At 41.9% G+C, this 26260-nt stretch overlaps 1 protein-coding gene across 1 annotated transcript in view; it reads right to left on the reverse strand.

Annotated features, from left to right (window-relative positions):
• Nucleotides 1-26260, reverse strand: part of RYR2 (ryanodine receptor 2) — a 784157-nt gene that overhangs the window by 7587 nt on the left and 750310 nt on the right. Inside the window, exons 99-105 of the mRNA XM_019526720.1 lie at nucleotides 20797-20857; nucleotides 18099-18245; nucleotides 14114-14248; nucleotides 6117-6273; nucleotides 3066-3130; nucleotides 2168-2268; nucleotides 541-592 (exon numbers count right to left, since the gene is read on the reverse strand). Of these exons, the coding sequence (XP_019382265.1) occupies nucleotides 541-592; nucleotides 2168-2268; nucleotides 3066-3130; nucleotides 6117-6273; nucleotides 14114-14248; nucleotides 18099-18245; nucleotides 20797-20857 (718 nt within the window). The remainder of the gene's footprint in view (nucleotides 1-540; nucleotides 593-2167; nucleotides 2269-3065; nucleotides 3131-6116; nucleotides 6274-14113; nucleotides 14249-18098; nucleotides 18246-20796; nucleotides 20858-26260) is intronic.

A 26260-nucleotide genomic window follows, 5' to 3' on the forward strand; every position in this document is an offset into this window, starting at 1 on the left:
GGCCCCCAACATGGTGTGGGGCAGTGGGGGGCAGCAGGGATTGCCCCCCGCTGGCAGGAAGAGTGAGTGCATGGTTTTTCTCTTTTTTTTTATTATTATTAAAGGGCTAGAGCTGTGGTGGGAGGAGCAGCCATTGGGGGGGCTGGGACAGTGGTGGGGGGTTAGGGGCTCATGCAGCATGGTGCAGTGGGGGGCAATGGGGATCACCCCTGCACCCGGCAGGATCCAGTGAGTTGGAGCTTTTTTCCCCAAAGAGCTGGGAGCTGGGGTGGGTGGGGCAGCCATTGCTAGGCTGGGAGAGCGGGTGGGGGGTGGGCCTGGGTGATTCGACTGAATCGAATCAGGACAGTGATTCAAATCACCAAATCGAATCACTCTCCCTCGAATCAGCCAAATCCGAATCCTAAGTGAATACTAGCTGCTTTGCACAGGCCTAATATATAGTTACTTGTAGTTTTATCTATAGACATTTTTGTGGAGCCAGCTTTAAGACTGCAAGGTAAGATACTGATCAGAACCAGGTTTACAGTGCTTACTTACCTGTCCCGTGTGCTCTGTTTCATCTTTGTTAATGAGATACATCAGAAAAAACCTACAAAACAAAGAAAAGCTTGTCAGAAGCAAAGCATGTGGGAATATAAAGGCAACATGGACAGACAGATGGATGTTTACCATTACATTTCATAGGGTAATAAAAATTCTGCTAATACATGTAAAACAATGTTTCATATACAATATTTATATAGACACAAAAACTAAACAGAGTCTCTAGATAAACTGACTGAAACACTATAAGAAGCTCATTATGGTTTCATAAATCCATCTTGCAGCTGAAATGCTTTCCCAATGCCCTTGGCAGAAGTATTATAGCTACAAACATTTTCTTGCCTCAGACAAGTAAATTGGGTCTAACTGTAGACACTAGGATTGGCAAAGAGTCATTAGGACTTCTTCCATGAGTAAAGGCATTACTAAAAATGTTAAGGGTAGTGGATATTTTCTTTGACCTTGTCTAGGAAAACAGGCAATACTAATGATAAAGATATAATAGCAAAGACAAATCAAAGACAGTCCAGTAAAGGGCAAGGAAAATGGTTAGGGGCGTGGCGGACACGGTGTATAATTTCCAAGACTTTTTAAAAACAAAACAGAAACAGCTGAAATTCCGTCACTTGGAACTATATTGGCAGCTACGTAAGTCATAAGCAGGGTTGGAAACTTTAAAGCAATGGCACAACCCCAGCCATTTGACTTAGCAGAGTAACTGAGAGTAGCAGTAGGTGCTCATTCCCTGTGTGGACCAACACTAGAGAGGACAGACACTTTACCAGAGGATTTCAGAGATTTTTGCTGCTGGCAGTGAAATAAGGACACTTGAAGATCTTGGATTCAGAAACTGGGCTCCTTCCCTGACTCTAGAGATCAATGTGGTCAAGTGTTGTTGACCTGTCTGCCCCTCTTCATCCAAAAAATGACCCTTAATGTCCTTATCCATTTTAGCGTGTCTCTTTCCTCCCTAGCTCCTTATTCTGGACTTCATCTTGACTCCATCTCACCCCTATTTCCTTACTCAGACAACCCCCTCTCCTCCCATCCAGGCTCCTAGTTCCATTCTTTCTACCTCTCAGTTCCTTGTCTTAGGGGTGCTCTTGCTCAAAAGTCCTAGTCTACTTCCACATCCCTATAGCCATGTAGACTGAGTTATATATTCATTCCACTTTTGCTATGAAATAATGTAAATTTACTCCATAGTAAATATAAATAGTTTATAAAACAGATAATCTTCTTGCTTTCAGGTCCTATATTCAACACCACGGTCAAAAAACAGCTAAAAGTTGCAATTGCACGGAAAGTCATACTCATACCCTGCTACTCTGGCCTGAATTATGTTCAGTGCATATAGAACTTTGAAAATTTAGCTACCAAACTCTAACAAGTCTCTGATGTTCATGTATGAACTGAAATTTTTCAAAGCCATGGAGCCTGGTAAGATTTAGTTACATTTTCCTGGGAATAGAGTACAACCTTGACACAATCGTGATCAAATGCCAAATTGCAAGCCTTTGCTTAATTGCTGTTCCTCCCTTGTATTATTGACCTGGCACATTAATTGTGGGGGATGATGGAGGTCATGAGTTACAAAAGAATTAGTGATTATTGTACTTACAGATAGTTGGCCAAGTTGTGCTCCTGTAGCGTGTGTGTTTCAAAGCCATGCGGCACTGTATCAAAGTAGTCATTTCCTATCCCACAAATAAAGCATTTGGTCTAAAAAAATATAATAGAAAATACTCATGTAGCTTCTTTGAGAAAATCCAGGAAGCATGCAGTAAATTACTTGGAGATTCCAATACAGCATGTAGAACAAAAAGCTTTTCCTTTAAGGACTGAGACCAGAAAACACAGCCAAATACTTTGAATGGATATTTAATTGCTGTCACAATCACTTTGAGCTGTTTGTTAAAAAATCTTTGGCACCAATAAGTGAATGAGAACACATCAGGAGAAAGAATGGCATGAATTAATCAAAGCTGAAAAGCAATTTTTCCTTCCTGTGCTCTGAATGTAGGGGTCAATATAGTCCATAACAATCTGTACCTCAACGGTAGTTAAGTTTACCCAGCTGAAATTGAATATGCTCTCAGTTGAGATTACACAACACAGCAGGTACTTGATACCTTCCAGAATTCTGACAGTCACATTTAAATAAGAAAAGAGAAAACCTCAAGGTACAGCGTACTTTCACCTAGGTTCTACAAAAAAATATACACCTAAGGTTTAAAAAAAAAAAAATCAATCAGTCAAAAATAAAATGAAAGCCCATTGCAGTGGATCAAACTCTTAGTTCTATTTGTGTGGTTTCATGAGTTACAAATGAGAGCAGAATTTTGCTCACTGCTCTGCACAACAATACACCTTTTATAGTACTGCAAATCGCATCCTCTCCTGTCAGCTTAAAAACTATTATTCCCTGCATAGTTCACATTTTGATAATACTTTCACGTAGCTAGTACTTTTCTGTAAGTGCCTTACAGCTCAGCAACAAGGAGGTTATAACTTCTTACCTCCATGTCTTCTTTAACTTGCTCTTGTTGGTCTCTCAACTCCCCAAAAGCATCAATTATTAAACCTGGTGTTTGAATAAAAATGAGACTTAGCATTCATGGGTAGAACTGTGAGGAAACCCTAAAAATTGAGGCAGATTTCTGACAATATAAAATCAACTGAGTTCCATGCAGAGCTAGTACATAAATGCATTTAACTGATTAGAAGAGACAAAGTGAGCACTTGAAACCTAGCTGACAACAATCTTTGATTTTGTACAATGTATTTTCAGCAGGTTCTTGGACAAGTGATTTCCTGTTTTAGGTATAAGAGGATTAGCTTTGACTATTGTATGGCAGGCTAAAGTAGGCCAACATTTATGCAGCAATGGGGCTATTAATACTAAGCATTATACTAGTATATATTTGCAGTGTTTGCAGATTTATTGTATGAATGCTATAGAAACAACTATGGGCTATGTGCATGTTGTTATCCCCATGTGTGTCATTTAATAATGGAGTGTCATTAACAGCACTCCATGGAAATCATGGGCGACTTTTTTTTTTTTCACACAGAGACAGGAAAAAGAAGAGGAAATAAAAGCTGCACTAAGGTCAGAGACTAAGATTACAAAATTAAATGTTGGACTCTTAAGTCAGCACTAATTCTGCTGGAGTTGAAGAGCTGCACTGCTTTAACACAGGCAAGATGCATATTGTACCTGATTTTTAGAATAAAGGCCTTTCAACTACCTCCAATGTCATACAAAGGGATTTCAGCTAAACATTTTAAAATTAATTTAGAAATCAACAGCCAGACAGTGCAGATGATAGAGCACAGAGTTAAAGCTTCAATCTCAGCAAGGTAGCTCTCATCCATACCTTGTTATTCTACAGGCATTAAGTAGTCAATTTGACAGCTCAGTTAGTAAGCAGACAATGTGATACTGGGTACTATATTACTATCAGCCTTAACAGCAACACCTCTATCCTAAAATCCACCTACTTTGGCATATCCTTAGATTAATATTCAAGGATTCCAAATGAATCATATGTATCTTCTCTTTTTTGATTTAGGTTAGCCTTTACAAGAGAGGCAATGGTGAACATTATGGCATGGACACACATAGCACTTATAATGGTCTAAATTTAGTTTAAATCAGAAGAAGATGGACATACAGGCCTGCTAAACTGGTTTAAATCTGACTGAAATGATTCAAAAGTGTACCTGGAAAATCAAGTACTGTTTTGAACCAGTTCAGTGTTGTGTATGATGCATGGATTTTAGTTCTTTTAGTTCTTGGACACACCAGTGACCCTCCACTTCAGAGCAGACTTGATTAATCAAGTCTGCTCCACACAGGAGCTGACACGCACTGCACTGCACCGCTTGTAGTTGTATAAGCAGTGAAATGTGTGTCAGCATGAAGAAACAGCATAAAGAAAACAGCACATTTGAACTAAAGCACCTCCACGATGTTTTAGTTCAAAAGCACACCACTGCCAATTTCTTTGTGCTGACACACATTTTGCTGCTTATACAATTGCAAGCATTACAGCACCGGGCACTTTTTGAAGCGGCCAGTGCTGCGCCGCTTGCATGTGTAAAAATGCCTCAAGTGTTCTCAGACATAGACCCAGTTGGTCCTCCAGGCATCCTACGCTGCATTACTCTTCCTCCCCCACAAACATGCTGCTGCAACTGGCCACTTTGGTACATAGCCATAATGTTACTGTCCCCCCCCCCTCCCCTTACCCCTGCATTTATTCCCCTTTTGTTGGCACTTTTAATCCATGAATTCCCTTACATTGCCTGTTCAACAGAAGCTATCTTTATAACATCCATTTTTGTGCTCCCTCTCAGCTCAACTGCAGCCCCTCATCATGCCCCCCAAGCATCTGGGAATCAAAAGCATGGGTCTCAGCATTCCCCTACCCAAATCGGGCAAGCACACTGCAGACTTGGGTCAACTGCAAGCTATTGGAGTTTATTCAAATCATATTTAGGAGAGAAGGGAAAGCAGAAATGTGAAAAAGTCCACTGCCACAGGTCACCCACCACTGGGACCTTGAAAGTGTTGGTGCAAGCACTCCCACCAGGAAATCCCAGTGTCAAAAAAAACCTGCTGTTAAAAAAAAGCAGCATGGCACATGTGCCACCAGAACTGAAGCATGGCTGGCCAAAGCCACACTCTAGCTGTTGAACACGCTCCAAGTAGATAGATTGCTGCTACTGATGCCCCAGGAAGCCTCCAAGACCCCAGGTAAGGCATCCACAGATGATGGCCCCAGCCTCCCCTATCCTACCTGGGACATTTGCCCTGCACCAACCTGACTTGCAGGGGCATGTGCAGCAGCAAAAAGCAGCAGCTCAGATTTGTGCCTGTGCTATTTTTGCCACAGCAACCACACACCCCTGCACGTGGGGACTCATCCTATGAGTCAAATCCTTTTTTTGATAATTCAAGAGGCAAAGAAAAGGACTGCAGGTACATCACCACTTCTTCTTTCTTCTACTGTGTGAAGGTTGTCCTGTACCATCACCCTGGTATCTTAATACCTTAGAAGTAGGCCTCCTAGAATGGATCCAGAAATGATAATGGCTAAATTGGATGACAAACCAAGCTCCACCAGGGATAATTCAGTGGAATTACTTGGCTTTTTCACTGCTGGATCATTTTTACATCTCACTCTTAATACAGATCCAAGAAAGGGACATATTCATACACACCTTACATCTCTAGCCTTGTCACGTGAACAGAAAAGTCAGAAAGAAGAAGCCACTACTGCTTTTCGCAAAATATGCAAAACTTAAAGCACTTAAGTGCCAATGGACTTAAATATGCCCTATCAATCAGTTTATCTGGATATCATCTCTCTCTCCTCTGACCTTATTCTTTCACTGATGTGGAGTTTTGCAACAAACACTTAAGGATTCTTTTTTTTTTTTTTGGTGACATTTTGACTTTTTAGCTCCCATCTGTATCAGATACGTAGAGTAATGACTGTGGCATTAAGATTCTAGTAGTTTCAAATATACTGTAAGTCTAATCATGGGCTACAAATATATACCTTGTATGATGGCTAGCAAGATGACAATTACAAAGAAGAAGAAAGTGATGTCAAAGATGATCCGATAGATTTCATATTCATCTCCTGCTGGATCCTCAATTTCATCACCAATTCCTCCACCTGCACGCACTCCAACATACATGTGAAACATGTAGCACTAGAAAACATGAAGTAAGAGTTAATTGTATTAAAGAAAATGCTTTTCAAGATTTCTCCTACTGATTATTTTATTTGTAGAGCATCTAAGAGCCACAACTTTGATTCAGGTTCCAGATTGTTAGACACTGATAAACACACAGGTTAGGGACAGAAGTTACATATAAACTCATTTAAGTGATTGGAAACTAGTTTAAACCTGTAACACAACAGAAGTTCAGTGCACATAACCAACTTCCAAAATGATCGAAACTGGTTTGAGATAAACCTGGTTGGATGTAGTATTAGACTCAATTGATTTAGGTTAAACCAGTTTATGGAACTTCTGTCCCAGATCCCTTCCCGATTCAAGTAACTCACAGTTCCCCAGCATTGCAGGGTGTTTTGCAGCCTTGGGCTGTGATGTCTGCACCAGCAGACCAAGGCTGGGCCAACCCCCAGCTATCACAGAGCTGGGGCGCTAAAGCTTCAGCTCCCTAGCCTGATTCCTGCCTGGGTCTGTCAGCCCAGTGGGACAGAGGGGCACAGCATGAAAATGAATCCACAGACCCCACTAGCACCAGGCTATACAGCAGAGGGCTGAAAAGCCCTGATGGTGGGGGCTTTTTACTCTTCCCCCCCACCCCTTACAGCCCAGTGAGCCTGGCAGGGATTGCCTCAACTCTACTCTCTCCTTAGCCTCCGCCTCCTAGGGAGGAGGACCAAACCCCTCCCTGATCCCATCTGGCACTTGCTGGGGGGGAGGGGTGGTTCCCACCCTCTTCCCCCCACTCCTCTTGGAGGCAGAGGGCTAGAGAAGTGGCAGGGCTGGAGTGATCCCAGAACAGCTTGAGCTGTGGTGTGGGGAGGGGTAAAACCCCCCCCATGGGTACTTTTCCTCCATGCAGAGCAGACCCCAGCTGAGGGGGTCAGTGTGGACAAGAGGTAAGTGTATTCCTCCCTTGGACCTTTCCCCTTGTAGGGCAATGGCTGGGGAAGGGGCAGGCTGGGATGAGCCCAGCCCAGCTGGGAATCTCCCCATTGGGTGCTTCCTCCCCACAACAGACTCCAGCTGCCAATCAGGCCTCAGGCTGCTGGTTCAGCAGCCTCAGGCAGCCTTGCCATAAGAGGTGATACATGTGAACACCCCCAGACTTCTGGCCTGGGCCAGTGAAGACTTCTGCCTGTTTTGGCCACCCAAACACTGAACATCAGTTCAGTTTGTTACTGCTTCAATCTAAGTACCTTAGAAAAAAACTGCAAAGATAGAATTGATTTTGTCTTGGGTTTTTGAACCTCTGTACTTACCCACAGAGACTGTCTATATATTGAAAACCTTTTGGTCCAAATAAACAAGAATAAAAAAAGGAAATCTCATTCTTGTATTTATTTAGAGGAGGAGAATAAAGGTATTTGGGGAATGAAATAAAACTAACCAAAGTCAGAAAACAAGTTACTGGCAGAACTGGAAATAAAAAACAGGTTCCTAACAGTCTAGTATCCTATCTACTTAAGTATGCCAACTCTTTTTTCCTTTCTATGTTTGCATATACTACAGTGGGAGTTGCTAAAGATTAGAATGGCAACATTTCCTGTTTTAAGGAAAGATCAAACATCCATTTGCTGCGAGTCAAATGGCATGCTGGGGCAGCATGGTTAAAACATACATTTCTCAAAGTCATACAATATCCTCAGTTTTATCTAAACAGATATGGTTTTGCAGTTGTTTCTACAGGCAAGAGCACACAAAGAAGCAATGGGGCTAGTATCACTTCTAGCCACCTAGAGCCACCCCAAAGGATAACCCATCAATTTTACAGATAGGTCAACTGAGACTGGTGTTAAGTATAAATTTGGAGCAAGGCATGAATTCATATTCCTGGATTCTGTAGCAAGATACCTTAACCACTCTACCGCTATATCCCTGATATAGTACTTCTATTTTTTAGAATAAAATAATGGTAAAAAGCTTAGACATTTTGGAAAATTTATGTTCTTAGATTTTGTATAGTTGGGTCTGGTGCATTAAGCATGGGGTGAGAATGTGGGAACTACCCAATACTGAGTCAGGCTTTGCATTCATATTATCTCCATTTTTGATAAGCAGTAGCCTGTCTCCCAATTAAAGTGGTGGTATTATATTTACCGATATTGTAGCAGGGCACTGAAGTGCCTGCTACTGGTGAATCAATAAGTAGGAAGCCCAGCTGCTGGTTGCCAGGGTAACCAGGGGAAGTCAGCTGACTGGAAGGGGCAAGGCCTGGCTCTTATATAACTCCCAGGCTGAGGTCAGGCAGGCAGTTCCCTGCTGGCAGCCCAGGGGGAAGGAACTCTGCTGGAGTGAATAATGAGTAGAGGCTAAACTGCAGGTACAGCCTGAGATTGGGGACGGATGGAACAACTCTGATGTGGCGAGAGGAAGGTGCAAGCCTGATGGCTTAGAGTTATGTTATAGCCAAGGGGCTTGTGTTCTGTTTACTGTTTAACCGGAGGACCGGGTGAGGCTATAAGGGGACGGAGGCGACCTCACAGGGGAACCACGATAGTGTGGGAGCCCTAGCGTGGGCAGCGGGAAGCCCTGAGCGTGGGCAGCGAGAAGCCCCAGAGCAAGGGGGCGCCGAGAGTGACAAGGGCCGTGGAGAGGCCGAGCGCCGGAGGGCACTGAGAGTGATGAGGGCTGTGGCTAAGACCAAACAACATCCAGGAGAGCTGCGAGGCTTGGGGCGTGGTACAGGGGTGGTTGGAGCCATGCATAACCCATAAGGCTGGGTGCTCGGACCCCCATTATATAAACAAGGCTCGGGGTAGCAGAAACCATGACCAGGAGGACGAGAGGCAATCTCCCCTGAATTTTTACAATATCAAGACGTGGCAGGCAAGAACAAGGGTACTTTAACCCAAACTTGGCACAGTAGGGGGCGCTAGGGGAGAGCACGGCAACCCTAGGATGTTTCCCCCTGCCCGGTACAGATATCAAATGGGTGATAATATTTACAAAGTTGTCTGAAAAATAAGCTCTCATACAGGGTAGTGGCTACTGCTATAATCTGCTGCCTTTTAAATCAAGGGGTTTTTTTATTTCTTCTTTCATCACGTTTAGGGGATCAAAGGAAAATAAAAATACCACAGGGATTCTGTTAGAAGAATATGTTGTCATTAAAGGCTCAGTGAAAAATTACAATACATTAAGATTCTGAAAAGTGTTTAATAATGGTAATATGGTGCTCGCTATTTATCATGTTACATTGGTTTTGTACAACATTTGCTCAATTTAATAGGTAAAAGATTTCGTTATGACTCCCAGCCTTTCAAACTCACTTTTTATCTCTGGATTAGGCTGGGCTCTTTCCCTTTCTCAAGTAATGATGATTCTTGAGGCCAAATAATGTCTTTGTCAGCTACTGTCTGAAAGACTTGTTGTAGGTGTGTGCAGATAGAAACTGAGGACATTACATGGCCCCACAAATCTTTATTTCAACTGATGACTGGCAAAAGAAAAGACTAGCTTTCAAAGCCCAACCTCTATTTTAAGGGGAGAGAAATAGCATTTTATTTGTAAACAGTAAAAAAAAGATATCAAACCAGTGATATGAAATAAATATGGAGCCTCAGATGTTGTTTCTAAAAAATCATTTTTAGAGTAGAATCATATTTTAAGTGAATTAACTGAATGCTTCTACAATGAGAGCTCTGAAATCCTTTACCTTGAAAAAGTAAATCAGGACATAAAGCACTCATTTTATAAAGCACTCATTTATTACTATTCTTAGTACCAGGACTCTTGAGAAAAAAATCAATTGGAAGAGGAGGAAAAAATAGCATTTGAAACTGTACACTATACTAACCCAAATTCACACGGGCAGGGAGAGAAAACAATTATTATACCTAAACGAGACAGAAGAGGGATTTCCAACCTGTTTCAGTGACCCTTACCTCCTATTAAGTACTGCCTTCTGGAGCCGTTGCATTTTTAAGAGGCCAACTGCATGCACAGTGGGCACATCTACACATGCTATTAAAATTGTAAAGGCTTACTGTGCAGTAAGCCTTCCCTGGGGGCCCCCTGCAGCAGCCAGGGGGAGCTAGCCAGAGGCTGGCAGGGAGCATGGAAGCTAGCCCCAATGTGCATGGGGCCAAGAGAGCTCTGCCTGCTGCAGCAGCAGCCATCTCCTGGCCCTGTGCATATCAGGATGCCCAGTGGGGCTTTCTCATGCAGCTGGGAGCTCATCAGGGCTGTCACACTTCACTGTTTTGTGTAGATACGTCCAGTGAGGATTCAACGTAAGTACAGGTTACAGCCTCTGGCCCAGTGGAGAAGCTGCAACTCAGACAAAGTGCTTCTGATTTTTTTTTCACCCCTGCTCAAGCCCCAGAACTTTGCAAATGCACCAAAAGAATTCACAAAAGTTCTCTGTTAGATGACTCTTCCTAAAAGTATAAAGTGCAGGGAAAGGAGTGGGAAATTAATTTATGACCCTAATCATCTTACTATCTGGGCAACTTCCAGTACTGCATTAAGTGATGCCATTAACATCTGTCACATGCAGTGCATTTTCTCACTTATCTTCTCCCAAGGAGGGAAATCATACATGCATTATAGTGTTTAGCAGCTTTTCTTCCCCTGTCATTTGTCTCTTTTGAAAATTAATAATTGATTCATACTTTTTTCAAATAATCAATTCTGTGACTGGGATTAAAACTTTTTTTTTCTTGTACTATGATCAATTCAAGTTGTGTCAACATTGCACATAATTGGAAATATAACACTCAACACAGTAATTTTTTTAAAAATCAATTTGGTTCAATTATCCAAATTAACAATAAAAACAGAAGGCACTTTGCATAATGTGGGGTGGCAGAACTTGCCATATAACCAGAACACTGAATTTGGGGCTTTCCTAGTCTGAAATCACATTCGTAGCTTGGTCCCACTTTTCTCACATTATGGCAACAACAAAGCCCTTTCTCAATGTGAACTCAATTGGTTTCCAAACCATGTTTTGGGAATGTGGCATCTGTGGAAATGTCCCCCCATGGGCTTCTTTTGTAACTAGTTTTATATCTCTTTCCCACTTGCAACTTTCACAAACATGGAAATAAAAAGGGCTTAATTGTGGTCTGGCAACTGGACCTTTGTGAAAGGTGGTGCACAGATGTGCTATATCAAGAGTAATTTAGTAAATTATGACTCGCAAAGATACATTCCCTTCTATGCTCCCCAATTGCTCACCTGGCACTTACCAGTTGAAGGTTCCTATCCCATCTTAGAGGCTCCTTAGCTGCACTGATCCATACATTGGGAGCCTGGGTTCTAGCCATTCCCCACATTTTCCACCCATTTGAATGACTTAATTACTGCTACATATTTATGCCCAACTTCTGGTAAGATCATTCAGGACCTTGGTGAATCTTACTCCTCCTTGCAGACCCATCTGACCATGCAGGCTTGGCCCACTAATAATCAGTCCTATTACTAGTCTATTCTTTTGATATAATGAGTGTCCTTTTGCTGATTTTTCTCCTTGTATGCCTCTCACCCTATCCCATCCCATCTCTGCCATCCCTAAGTCCTAGCTTAGTTTAGTGTTTCTTTAGTTCCGTCCTGAAATCTATTGTGAACTCAAAGCAACATTTGTTATGTGTAGCAGAAGTCAATATTCAGAAGTGCTACAAAGATATTGTACTATCAGTTACAGTGATTACAGCTGCAACTAGATATTTTCTCCTGACAAAATTATAAATGCATAAAAACAAAGCAAAGAGCTCTTTTACCTCCTAATGGGTAGGAAGAATACTTAGTTAAAATCAGAAAGATTTTAAGGTGCAGACTAACAACTATTGTGGGCTGATCTTGTGCACTTACAAACCAGTAATAACTTTATGGAGTAAAACTACTCTGGATTTATGCTAATGCTCTTTGTTTTTTAATTTATTTTTTATCCACTGTGTATGCCATCCTTCCCAACAAAGGTTTAGAGCAGCTTGCAGTAAGAGAACAGAACTTAGAAAAAAGAAGAGTGAGAAGAGAACAAAGCAACGTAAAAACAGGAACTAGGAAATCACTATAATGTAGACACGCACTAAGCAATATCTCAGCCTACTTTGTTTGCTGTCCAAATAGGAAGGTCTTATAGCACTTGGGCACTATTGGGCCTCAAGAGCGACCAAGTTCCAGAGCTAGGGAACAACTGCTGAGAAAGACCCCCTGGATGCGTCTAGACATGTGCACATGCCTCTTGCAGCATCTCAAACCCTTTTGAGATGCTGCAAGAGGCACATGCAGGAACAAAAAAATGTTCCCCATGCTGCAAATTTACAGTACAGGGGCAAAATTAGATACCTAGATATCTAGGGGTCAAAAAATACCCTGGGGGAAAAAAGTGGGGCAAGGCACAGTCCTGGACCATGCCCTGGGGCAACCAGAGGCTTGGTCCTCCACAGAGATGCTCTGGTAGCTAGCCAGAGCATCTCTATGGGTGGCCCTTGGCCCTGTGCTGAAGCACGCAGAGCAAGCAGCAGTGCAGGCTGCAGGAACCTGAACCCAGCTTTGTGGCAGGTAAGTAGGAGGTTTGTGGGGCTGGAAAAGGGGAGGAGGGGACCATGGGGGGGGCCACCAAGCCCCAGAACCCATTCATTCCCCCAACTCCCCATTGGTTCCCCCCACCCCGTTTGTTCTCTCTGCTCCCCATTCATTCCCCCAACTCCCAGTTCATTCCCTCTACCTCCATTTGTTCCCCCCACTCACTCTCCCACCCAGGCTCAGCCCTAGCTCCAGCCCCAGCACCCTGCACTCACTGGCAATAGAAGCAGCAGTCAGGGCCACTCAGAGCCTCATGGCACAGCCCCACTGGGCAGGTGGGCAGCAGGGCTCAGCTCCAGCCACCTGGCACTTGTGCTGCTGCATTGCGTAGGTGCTGCCCAGCTCAGCAGGGCACTGTGCGCTTTCTTGCAGCTCCAGGCCACTCAAACTGAGCAGTGCTGAGCCCTGGGTGGCAGCTGCAGCACCCACAAGCTGCCAGACAGTGCACAGTGCCCTGACATGCTGGGCTGCACCCAGTCGATGCAGCAGCTGCAGTGTGGGTGCTAAGTGGCCAGGGCCAAGCCTTGCTGCTCCACACCATGTGGCAGGGCTGTGCCATGAGGCCCTGAGCACTGCTGCTGCTGCTGGTAAGCTACTGGTGGTGTGGGAGGCTGGAACTGGGTGGGGAAGTGATGAGGGGGCAGGAGCTGAGTGGGGGAGCAAATCAGGAGGCTGGAGTCAACGAGGGGAAATCCTGAATAATCTCCAGCCTCTTGCTCATTCTCTTGCTCATCTCCAACCTTGGGAGGGCTAGAGATGGAGCAGGAGAATGATCAGGGGGCTGGGGATGAGCAAGAGAATGAGCAGGAGGCTGGAGACCAGCCCCTGGAGATGAGCTGGAGATGTTCGCCTGCTCATTTTCAGCTTCTTGCTCATTCCTTTGATCTTCTCCCTGCTCCTCTCCAAAACTTGACTATATTTTACCACAACTAGACAACTCTCTTAATGACCTGATAACCCCTAGGATTCAGAAGCATTTATATCCACTTTTGAGAAAGCGCTGTGCAGTGAAACAGCTTTCTGATTTTTGTTTCTTCAAAAAACGCACAGCAAAGAATATTGTCCTATTTCTTCCCTCTCATTCTTTAACAGCTGCAGAACAAATTTAAGTCCCAGAAGGTTATGTTACAGTCTTTTTCCCTTTACTCTTCACTCATCTTCTTGTGGTCATCAGCTATTCCTTTGGCTATAAGCAAACTGAGATAAAACTGTGTGAATAGGAGCATGAAATAATAACAACAACAATAGCATGAAATACAAGAAAAAACAGATTGAAACTTACTGTTAGCATATCATCACATTTCATATCTGGCATATCTCCATCTTCACTCTTGTTGTAGAATTTACGGAAAAAATTGAATGCTACTACTGTGTACAAGTATACTACTACTGCCAATAATCCCACTGTTAAGACAAGCTAGAAGATAAAATTGTACAACAGATATGTTAACATTGTGAAAACAAGAAGTACCATTTCTTTTGTTATAATAAAGAGAGAGAAACAATAAACTATTTACTCGCTAAAACCAAATTGTCTTATTCTCCCACTATTGTCCGTCACTCCTGGCATTTCAAAAAAGAAATGGATGCTTTAGTTTAATACAATGTCAGTGCATTCTATACTAGGTTAGAACATTTCAATTAGCTCATTAATGTTAAAATGGTTTAAGATTGAGGCACTAGGAAAATATTATAAATAAGCAACAATGCTAATTCATATATGACATACAGTAAAGACAGATATATTCCCTATGTAAAATTCAGGATAGTTTACCAATTCATTTTAGTGCAACTAGGTGCCTCTACATGTGCGCTTTACTGTGGAGGAAACTAATTAGCTTCGGAGTAAAGTGTCACAGTCTACACATACACTGGTATTAGGGCATGGATTAATTAACTCTGCCATAGGATAGTACTGTTGGGCACAGTACTAGTTTATGGTAGAGTTCTTATATGCAATTATACATGTGTAGACCATGACAGGGGCTAGCTGGGGCAAAAGGGTGCTAAAATTCAGGGGCTGTCTTCCAGCTAGCTATGCACTGTAACACCCTTGTGTCCCAGCTAGCCCTTCTGCCACCCACAAACTGCACCAGAGTTTATTGAATCACACTAATTGCACATGTAGATGCACTCACAGTTATTAAATATTCAATGTTTACAACATCTTTGCTTTTGTGTTTGAAATGTTAAAAAAATAAAGTACCTCATGAATGTAATATTTGAAATGGAAGGCAACTTAACTTTGCTCTGGAGTCAAGGCTTTAAAGCAATCTTTACATTTACTAAATAGGTATATTTAAGTAGTATTCCTCGACCATTATGTAAATTAGAGCTAATATTTGAAAGTATTAAAACTGCACATCAGAAGGACAATTATGAAGACTTAGCTTGCAAAATTAGGTAGGCCTTTGCAATTACACAGGAAAGTGTCAAAAAAAATGTTTTTACTTAGCCTTGTGGCATTTTAGTAGCAACACTATTCCACTTACATCTTAAGAATCTGAGGCAAAACTACATATTCATTTTAGCATAATAGTATAACCTCTTAGATGGTTATGTGATAAGCAGGGATCTTAGCTTTCTCTGAGAAAAAAAATCCAAATTTTTCCCGTTTAAAAACCCACCTCATATCCACATTTTCCATGATTAAAATGAAACACCACTATATATATGTACACACACACATATACTAGTGGTGTTTCATTTTAATCATAGAAAAATGTGGATTTTGGTGTGGGGGGAGGGTTAATCGGAAAATGTTGGCCTTTTTTTTGATTGGAGAAAATCAGGATCCCTGGTGATAAAAGGCATCCCTCAGCTCTCAGTTGCTACAGCATTAAAAAAATATTGCCTTGAGCCTTGCTGAAAACAGTTTCAACTGCCCACAGCTATCATCTGGAAAAATAACTATTAGCACATTACTTTCATAACTGACTTTCAAAGTTCTTAATTACTGATAATACCCTCAAATGTTATGTTCTTTACTTGTAAGGGATTAAATCCAGAGCTACTTATCTGGCCAAGAATATTTACCCATTTATAGAGTTGTGACCTAGAGACTAAAACTTAACCCAAGTATTCTGAATGCAACTCAACTATGTGCATCTAAATAAGCAATTCTCAATCAGGAAGACAGAACGCCTTAGGCTGTCACAGGATCCTTTAAATGGTGCCGTGGGATGCTGTGCAATATTAGCACTTTTAGGTGTTCAAGGATTGATATAACACCACTCCAACCTTATTACTCTGTAGTATAGTAAAGGCTATACTATAGGCATCACTATAAAAAGCATAAAACCAATTTTAATATAGGTTAAAGTTTACATGTACTCATTTTGACAACAGGTGGTCACAAATCTAGGGTGACCAAATTCTCCTTTCAGTTATACGGCTGATCCAGATTTATATCTGACTTCCTGTTCTATCAAAACACAACAGCTAAGATGATAAATTTATTAAATAATAGCAAGAGGTGTCAGTCTTTTACATACAATTTCCTATTTTACATGCCACATCTATGAGCATGACTTATCACATGCATTAAAAAAAAAAAGTAACTGTATGGTGACATTGTAGCAGCAGTATGAACAACCTATATCTTTTTAGAATACAGCACTAATACACTAAGGCTTCAGCATTTTTATAACACCTGGGTTCTCTGGTACCTGTAACATACTAGTAAATCATGGATTATCTCCCCACCAGAGGCTACGGTATATTCTTGCTTACACTATATTTTTAATGGCACATACTGCAGAGGGTTCATTTGTATTGCTGTTTGAGATTCCTAGTCTGCTGTGTAAGCCAAATTTAATTAATTACATTAAAAAAAAACCTCTCAATTGCTCTAGGCCCTTGTAACAATACTGCAGTAAATCAACTTGTCCTTTTGGAGAGTTGCTTCGAGGTGGCCTGTTGTATAATCATCTGTCAGAGACAGAGTTCAGCTCCCAGAAGTCACTGCAGAAGCTATGAGAATTTATTCACATACTTGTTTTAACAACTGCTTTAAACAAATTTAACTCAAAATTACAGTAGCTGCTCAGAGTTGTATGAAATCTACAGCACATGGAATGAAGGCCCATAAAAGGGCAACTACTGCATGACAAATACTTGAGATTTGGAGTGGACATTTCCTCATTAAATTTTGCCCTCTAAACATGTTCTTCACATATTTCTTTGCAGGCCTGAATACAGAGAAGCTACCACATATAAGCTCCAGATCATTCTATATCGTCCACACAAAAAGATAGTTTTACCCACCAAGCAGAGCTTCCTAATCCAAAATGTTTAAGGCAACAATAAGGAGCAGTTATTCTTTACTTGCCATTTCCCAGGTAAGTCAACCTTCTCTTTCTGTGGGCCATTCCATAAAAAGAGAGATCTTCTCATGGTCCACTCAACATCCTTGAAACTACCTTACTTCACTCTCAAAAACTTTAGGTCAGGTCTCAGCTCCATGGAGAACAGTTTGATAATCCCTTTTCTAGACCCATCTACACATGCACTTTAATACACATTAGCCTATTTTAATGCGCATTAGTGTCACAAAAAAGTGTGCTTTCACTAATGAGCATTAAAATAGGTGAATGTGCCTTTTTCTAGTACCTCACAATGGAGGTACTAAATTTAATGTGCATTACCAAAAGCGCATTAATGAACATGTAGATGAAACCTCTAGATAAAATATCTGATTAATCTCTTTTCAATGTTTCTGAAGAAGTACTTGGGCCTTCCCACCACATACTTTGGACTTGTTGCATCTAAGTAGGTGATTGCCAATGAAAACTCATGCCTCTCTGAACCAGTTAATCTTTAAGGTGCCACCCTGCCCTACCTTCTGTCTTTCTCCAGTATCTGTCTGAAACAACTTCAATATTAATAGACTGGAAGTCAATTTTTTTACCAGTAGGGAAGCATAGTTCTGATGCAACCTGCCATTCAGAGCAGGGGAGAGGGGACATGGTAAAAAACTAATTACTTTTAAGATGGAACCTCATCAATTTATTAACAGGATTATCTGACATGGTTGCCTGAAACAGCAGACTGAAATTAATGACCAGGAAGTCATGGTAACGACTATTTCATATCCTAGAGACCAGTTCCTCTACTGACATACATCTAACTTCATAATTAGAGTATATATCTACTGTCACACATAGACAACTGATTTTACTAGTCAGTCTGAATTCAGGCATGGGTGGAAACAAGCTATACACTCCTTTAACAAACAAAAAAAGAAAGTAAGAGATGAAACTTGATACCTGTTTGCCATTGTGGGTCACTGATGAAAGGATAGTTCGTAGTGTCTTGAATCCCATTGCAATATCAAGGAGATGAGCAGCAAAGAAAAAATTGTTGTAATGGCCTAGGACTGACATGGTCATGTACCAGGCTAGATAAAGGAAAGACTAGGGGAAAAAAAGCAAAGAGAATTACATTATCAAAATGAGAAATGAAATCCATAGTCTTTATGTCCAGCCTTTGTTTTCTCACAAAGCCAAAGAAAAATATTTTAATGCCACTCTATTGGGTTTACAGCTGTGTAATACAGTTATGTTTGCTAAAAGCTTGTTGGGCATTAGTGAAAGGACATTTTTGTCAGAATATGGATGAAATAATAATGTTTCAACAAAGATTAAATGGGTCACAGGAAAAGATTCATTTTCATTTTTTTTTCATTTAAAACATATAAAATTAGTTTTTAAACTACTGAAACCCTTGTTTTCAACATTTAAACAAACTTATCTAAAATATTAAACAAAACATTTTGAGATTGTTGGCTTGAAATATAACAGTTGAGTAGTGAGATATATATAAAAAAAAAAATCACAAAACATTGATATTGTGTGCCCTTGGATGTGATTCAGAACTGGAACTTTTTGATATTTTCAGATTTTTCAAAGGTTTGGAAAAGTATTTCCTTCTCAGCTCTTACGTTTGCATCTCTGTTTTTAAAGAAAACATACTGGGTTTCTAACAACTGAGGGGTAGTTAGCCACGTTAGTCTGAAATCAAGCAAAACACATGGTAGTTTTGCAGCATACAAATGAAATTAGAAATATATAGCATACGCTTTCATGAGCCCAAGCTCACAAAACCTTATGCTATACATATCTGATTTAGGCTATATGCAGATGTTCCTGGGACCCAATCTACAATCACACAGCTTAATTTTAAGTGGCATGATCATAGATCAGGTCCCTGCTTGTACACGTGTTCACTGGTGGCAGGAGCTGTGCCAGGAATGAAAGTTCGTGGGGACAGAGTAGCAGGTCCACAGTGTTTTCGCAGGTCCACAGAGAGTGGGGCAGGTTAGCCATCCAGGGGCACTAAAAATAGCCAGTCAGAGTTGGAGTTGATGGTAGGAAAATCACAGCCCCAGTGTGTGGTCTAAATATGTACATACAGTCAGTAAATCAGGCTAACCCATGCCCAGTCTAACTTAGTGCACCTCTCAGGTGCACTAGGTTAGATCAGGCCAGGCATTTTTTTCCTGATCTAACCTCCCCAAATGTATGTACAGTTCAGCACTTAGATTAACCGAATCCTACTTAGGTCCATCTAAGTTTAGGGTACATACCTTTAGTTGTTCTATAACATGCCAATCTAGCTTGCCTTCTTAAAACTCTATTTATAAAAGGAGTATTATGCGTTTATTGTTATTCTGTTTGCTCCTATCATAGACATTAATGGCATCAATAAGTAGTTCCAACTCCAGAGTCCAACTGTTGCATCATAGTGTTTTATATTGGCAAAAGAGGGTCTTATAACTTTACTCAAGAGTCAAGCAAGAGAAACAGATAGAATGTAGGGGGAGAAATATCTATCTTCATAATGATAAAAGAGGTAAGGAAAAATGATGAGATATATAAGTTAATGGATGTGTACCAGGGCCTGTTCATCCCAGGGGAAGGTCCTGCAACTGCCCTAGTGTACAGTCCATCTCATAACATACAAACCATCACCTGCTGTTTTTATAATACTTATCTCCTTCCAGTTGTGAAGAGTAACCTTCCAACCCTCTTTTCTACCCCTTTAGACCTTGATTTCTAATGGCCTTCAGCATCTGTTTAACCTGGGCTTCCCACACACCAGGCTGTTTAATCCTTCAGGACCCTTAGGGGAGACATGTTCCAACAGACTTCTTTTCCTTGCAGGCGTTCAGCCTGTGAACTCTGGGGGATTATCATCTGCCCTCAGAGTATGCTTTTTTCATCAGGTTCTTCTATACCCAAATCAGGCTGCTGTCTTTATCCCCCAAATTTGCCCTGATTCTTCGTTGCTTTACCCCAACCCTTATTTTTTTCCACAAAGAGATGTGGGCTCCATTTTGCAGGGATGAAACTGGGCCCAAATCCTTAAAGTCCAGCTTAGCTTATGACTTGATGAAACATTAAGGTCAGATATATTTAAAAAGCTATTTTTTTACAAATACAGATGAACAGTAAATAAATTCCATCCTGTGCCAAATCCTACTTCCAGTTACATTGGTATAAAAAATACGATCATCTATGCTCATGTGCAATAAAATCAGCTTTACATCAGCTATGCTCATTTGCAATTGTTCTAAGCTTCAAATATGGGATTGTTATTTTACACATGACTCAAGTTAATATAAACACCAATATACTGCAGTACATATATTCTTTTCTTGTTTTCCCAAAACTGATTGTTGAAATTTTCTGTGCACAGCTGAAGGGCACAAGAAAGCAACCCAGAGAATGACCCCAAAAGAACTAATTGAAATTTATTGAAGTAAAGAGAGTTTCTATAATAGTTTCTATGTAATTTAAAAGAATTTACAGATAAAAATTAAAATAAGGCAGTTAGACTTAGAGTAGTAAATTGCAGGTTACCAATAGTATAAAAAGTCATAAACTCTCATTATTTTTTTTACAAACTCCTCATGATTAGAAGACTGCTTGCTACTTTATAGCACAAATACTGAAAGTAACTCACATTGTCAGTGAAAACAACTCCCAATTTCCACATCTGATACTTCACGTCAATGGAATTTAGCCTGGAAAAAAAAATGTATGTGTATAGACAGACAAATAGAGTTGAAGGGATGGGAGGGAGGAAAGGGGGAGAGAGACAGACAGACAAAATACAATGAAGAAATGATATAGTATTTGATCTACAGCGAAACCATTATCCTGTATATGCTGCAGTTGACCTATTTTACTATAGACAAAACAATACCAGAGCATGCTTGCAATTTATGCTATTATTGTAGGATGCTCCATCTGAAACACGAGCAGGAAAATATTTAGCAAACAAACCTCATGGGGCCGTATCATATTGAAATCAGGAATGTATATTCTTGAAAATGAAAATGGCATAAGGATATAAAAATGAAGGTGAGAACTAGTGAAAGAAAGAGGATGGGAGGGTTCTTTCACAGAAGAGAAATAATTGAGCACATTTAACAAGGAAAACAAATGATCCCCAATTACTGTGGACTAAATTGTGCCCTTTGGGCACATTATGAAGCTCTACTGAAGCCAGAGAAGCAGCAAAGAAAAATCTCTGAGAATTACAGTGTGCCTCCTGGGGCTCCCTAAGTACAAAAAATGCTACACACCTCTTTATGGGTGCCATCTGTAAACCCTCTATGAGGCCATCCCTTTCTTCTTATCAGTACAAATTAATACATGAGTAGCTTTTCCAGTATCTCTCCAGCTGACTCCCCACCCCAGAGCCATTACCTCACTGAGCATCTGGTGCCATAAGGAGGAGTAATGATGCAACAATCTCTAAATTCCTTTGAGCACAAGGTTTATGGTTCTGTCTGGCCAGTTTTAGGCTGCACAAAAGCATAGGAAGTTCCTTACCACCTTTCTTCAAAAATGCACATTCAAGTGAAGAGTAGTCAGAATCTAACCTGTACATGTAGGCTGTATTCCTTTCCCCTCCTGTTCATCTATTTGTTTAGTTTTTGTGACGTTGGAAACTGTGCACAATGGGCAAGAATTCTGGGAACCTTGCCCAACCCTGAGGGGGCCAGGCAGAAAGCCCAGGGAGAGAGGGAATACTTACCTGGAAGGCAGGGAGAGCTGGGACCATGGCAATGCATGGCACTGCTGTGCCAGTTTTTGAGTACACTGTCAATCAAACTAGGCAGTGCATGGATGATGCTGTCAGCCACTGGCACCACCAAGGAAAATTTAAAAGGCACTAGCAATGCTGAAGAGAGGGGGCAGGCAGTTGCCACTGGGCAAGAGGCTGGGGCAGAGGGTGTCTCAAGATTCTGAGGCAGTGGGACATTCAAGCGGCAGGGGCCCATGGAAGAAGGGCAGGAAAGCCCCAGCACACTGGTGTGGGGATTCTGGCTCAGCCCTGCTCAAGGGCTCAACCCACTCAAGAGGAGAAAGATATAAAATAGAAAAGTCAAAAGGGGTCATCTAAGCAATTTATAGCTAGTCCCTCCATAATGGAGGCTTCCTCCTTTATTTGCTTTAATTATAATTTTGAGGGGCACACTAGGCCAGTATCCTGGGGGTCCCTTTAGCCAGGACCAGCTCTGAGCATAGCACCCAGGGAGTGAGGGCAAGACAAGTGGCCATAAGGGCACTGTGTAAACTTTACTGAGTCTGGCAGCTACCCACTGACACATCAGATGACTGGACATAAGGTAATGGCAGCGGAGTGAATCTGAAAGGCTGAAGGTACTGCAAGAGATCATAAAGCATCACCACCATCAGTTAGCGTGTGGACAGGATGTAGGGGGGGCAGAGCCCCAAGTTCAGCCGCATTCAGACTGTGAGTACCCCTAGAGGGGGATACATTGTTACACCACTGAACCCTTCCTTAAAGATTTTGACAACATTAAAGACGTGGCAGAAGAGTTAGGGGAGAGGACCTGCTTAGGGTGCTCTCGAGCTCAGCTGATGATGATGGGTATAAGTAAGAGAACAAGTGAGAGTCTTCCAAGGATCTTAATAGTGAGTCCACAGGTGGCTCCATAGCCCAATTCTAGATCCACATGTCTTGTTGCAGTGAGGACAGATGTTTCCAGGAGGGATGGGCACTGTGTCGCTGCGTTGGATGTTCTGATGTTCTTTTTGCCTACTCCTCTTTTCCTCTTCTGCCTGTTAATGACCTGTTTCAAAGTGTTGACATCCTTCCCAAAAAGTCTGCTTCTATTTTGCTAAGTCTTAAACAAGAGTCTCCCAAGTGTTGATGTCAATATTACACCTCTTAATGTTTGCCTTCAGGGTGTCTTTGAAGTGCTTTTTTTGCCTTCCGCTACTTTGCTGACCTTCTTTCAGCTGTGAGAAAAAGATTCTCTTTGGAAGGCAGGAGTCAGGCATGCAAACAACATGACCTGTCCAACAAAGTTAGTTTTGGATGATCATGGCCTCAGTGCTGTTGGAATTTGCTTCGGCCAAGATGCTGATGTTTGTGCATCTATCCTCCCAGCTAATCCAAAGGATCTTGCGAAGGCACCATTGGTGGTACTTTGTATGTGGCACCACTTCTGTATGTGGTCCAAGTTTCTGAGCCATACAGCAGAGTTGGAATGACAATGGCTTGATAAACCAAGAGTTTCATTTCAGCAAGGATGTCATGATTTAAGAAGACTCTCTTACTCAGACATCCAAAGGCTGCGCTTGCACATTTCAAGTTGTGTTGTATTTCTGGCTCAATGTCTGCCTTTGCTGAAAGACGGCTTCCAGGAGAGAAGTGATCCACATTCTCCAGCAATTCTCCATTGATTTGAGTGGAGGTGGGGTTTGTTTCTCCATTTGAAGCAGGTTGGTAAAGGACTTGCATTTTCTTGATGTTTAGAGTTAGGCCAAGACTCTCGTAGACTTCCGAGAATACATTACAAATGGTTTGGAAGTCCTATTCAAATTGAGCAAAGGCAGCATTGTCATCTGCATACTGGAGCTCCATTATAGATGTTGTCATGGTCTGTATTTTGGATTCGAGTCTGTTTGAGGTTGAAGATTCTTCAGTCCATCCTATACACAATTTCAATTGCAGGTGGGAGCTTTCTGTCAACAAGGTGCATTATGGTGGAGATGAAGACGGAAAACAAAGTTGAAGCGACGATGCAACCTTGATTCACTCCAGTTTTCACCCCAAAAGGCTCTGTTTGACTCCTGTTACTGAGAACCCTGGCTGACTTGTTGTTGTGGAGAAGGCTCAGAACACTGATGAACTTATTTGGGCAGCCAATTTTGAACAAGTTTTTCCATAGGGCATCACGGTTTACAGAATTGAAGGCTTTAGAGAGGCTGATGAAGGCCAAACAGACAGGTTCATTTTGCTCATGACACTTCTCCTAGATTTGAAATGCTGTAAAGATCATGTCCACCATTCCTCAAGATGGTCTGAAGCCATTTTGAGATTCTGGAAGGATTTCTTCCCCATTTGGGAGAAGGTGGTTAGCGAGGATACAGGCAATGACTTTCCCAGCAGTGGCCAACAATGAGATGCCTCGGTAGTTACTGCAGTCAGCTCTGTCCCCCTTCCTGAAGATAGTAACAATCATGACATCCCTTAAGTTGCCTGGGATTTCTATCCTTGTTCCAGATTTCAAGTATGAGGACATGAAGCTGCCACGTAAGTTGTTCTCCTCCTCCTTTGAAAACCTCTGTGGGTATTCCATTAACACCAGCTGCTTTGTTATTCTTCATTTTCCACTCCCAACCTGTACCACGGTAGGTGGCAAACTGAGGTCTTCTCTAATTGCTTTTTGCAGAAAGTTGTTGATCTTATCTTCATTGACAGTTGAATCATAATTCAGAAGGTCCTAGAAATGTTCTTTTCAGCGAGCATTGATGGATTCACTGTCTTTCAGGAGTGTTGTTCCATCCTTTGATTTTAGAGGATTAAGGCCTTGAGTGCCAGGGCCATACACAGCTTTGGTAGCACTGAAGGAGCCATGAGTGTCATGGATGTCAGCAAAATGTTGGATTTGTTTTGATTTCTGAATCCACCACTCACGCTTCAGTTCTCATATTCTCCTCTGCATCTCTGATTTTAATTGTTGGTGTGAATTTTTCTTGATGGCAGAGTTGATGTCATTCTGCCAGGCACACAAAGCTTCCCATTTCCTGTTGATGAGACCTTGAACTTCAGTGTCATTTTTGTCAAACCAGTCTTGATGTTTTCTGGTCTTGTATCATATGATATTTTCACAGGATGAGAGAACCGCTATCTTGAGTCCTCTCCAGTACTCCTTGACTCCTTCTGGGTGCTCTGTTAATAGTGTCTCATTCAGGAGTTGCTGGAATTCTTTCTGCTTGAGTGGGTCCTTCAAGTACTCAATGTTTAACTTGTGCCTGATCTGCTTCCTTTGCATTCTTCATTTAGGAGCAATCCTAATGGACATGCAGGAACAGATGAGGCGGTGGTCAGTCCAACAGTCATCAGTGCTAGTCATGGCTCTTGTAAATCAGGACATCCTGATTTCCAGGATTAATATGAGTCACCAGTGCAACAAAGCAATAGGCAGAGCCAACCGCACCCTGTCATGCATCAACAGGGGCATCACTATCAGGTCCAGGGAGGTCTTGCTCCCCTTCTATGCAGCGCTGGTCAGGCCGCAGCTGGAGTACTGTGTCCAGTTCTGGGCGCTGCACTTCAAGAAGGATGTGGAGAACCTGGAGAGGGTCCAGAGGAGGGCCACTCGTATGGTAGAGGGCCTCCATGGCCAGCCCTATGAGAAGAGGCTGAGGGACCTGAATCTCTTCAGTCTCTGCAAGAGAAGACTGAGGGGGGATCTTGTGGCTGCCTACAACCTTATCAGGGGCCACCAGCAGGGACTCGGGGAAAGTCTGTTCACCAGGGCCCCCCTTGGAGTCACCAGGAACAATGGCCACAAGTTGAGGGAGGACAGGTTTAGGTTAGATATTAGGAAGAACTACTTCACTGTAAGGGTGGCTGGAGCCTGGTATAGGCTTCCCAGAGAGGTGGTGCTCTCACCTTCCCTGGAGATCTTCAAGAGGAGACTGGATAGGCACTTGGCTGCGGTCTTATGACCCCGCCCACCCCCAGTGCTCCTTCCTGCCCATGGCAGGGGGTCAGACTAGAAGATCTGTCTAGGTCCCTTCCGACTCATTGATTCTATGATTCTATGATCCTGGTGATTGCGAGCCTGAACAATCATGTAGTCAATCAAATGCCAGTGTTTCAATCTAGGGTGTTTCCAGGACATCTTGAACTTGTTCCTTTGATGGAACAGGGTATTGGTGATGACAAGTCCATGTGTTGTGCATTTCATCAGGAGGAGAAGGACCCTGCTAGCATCTGAATTCCCAAAGCCTTCTTTTCCAATAGTACCATTCCAAAGTTTTGAGTCTCTTCCCAATCTGACACTAAAATCTCCAATAAGGATGATCTTATCTTCCCTTGGGAAATTTGAGAGGATAGTGTCAAGCTGTGAGTAGAAGTTCTCCTTCATGATCTCATT

The sequence above is a fragment of the Gavialis gangeticus genome, unplaced genomic scaffold, assembly GCF_001723915.1.
Source record: "Gavialis gangeticus isolate Ggan-Ray unplaced genomic scaffold, GavGan_comp1, whole genome shotgun sequence".
Lineage (NCBI taxonomy): Eukaryota > Metazoa > Chordata > Crocodylia > Gavialidae > Gavialis > Gavialis gangeticus.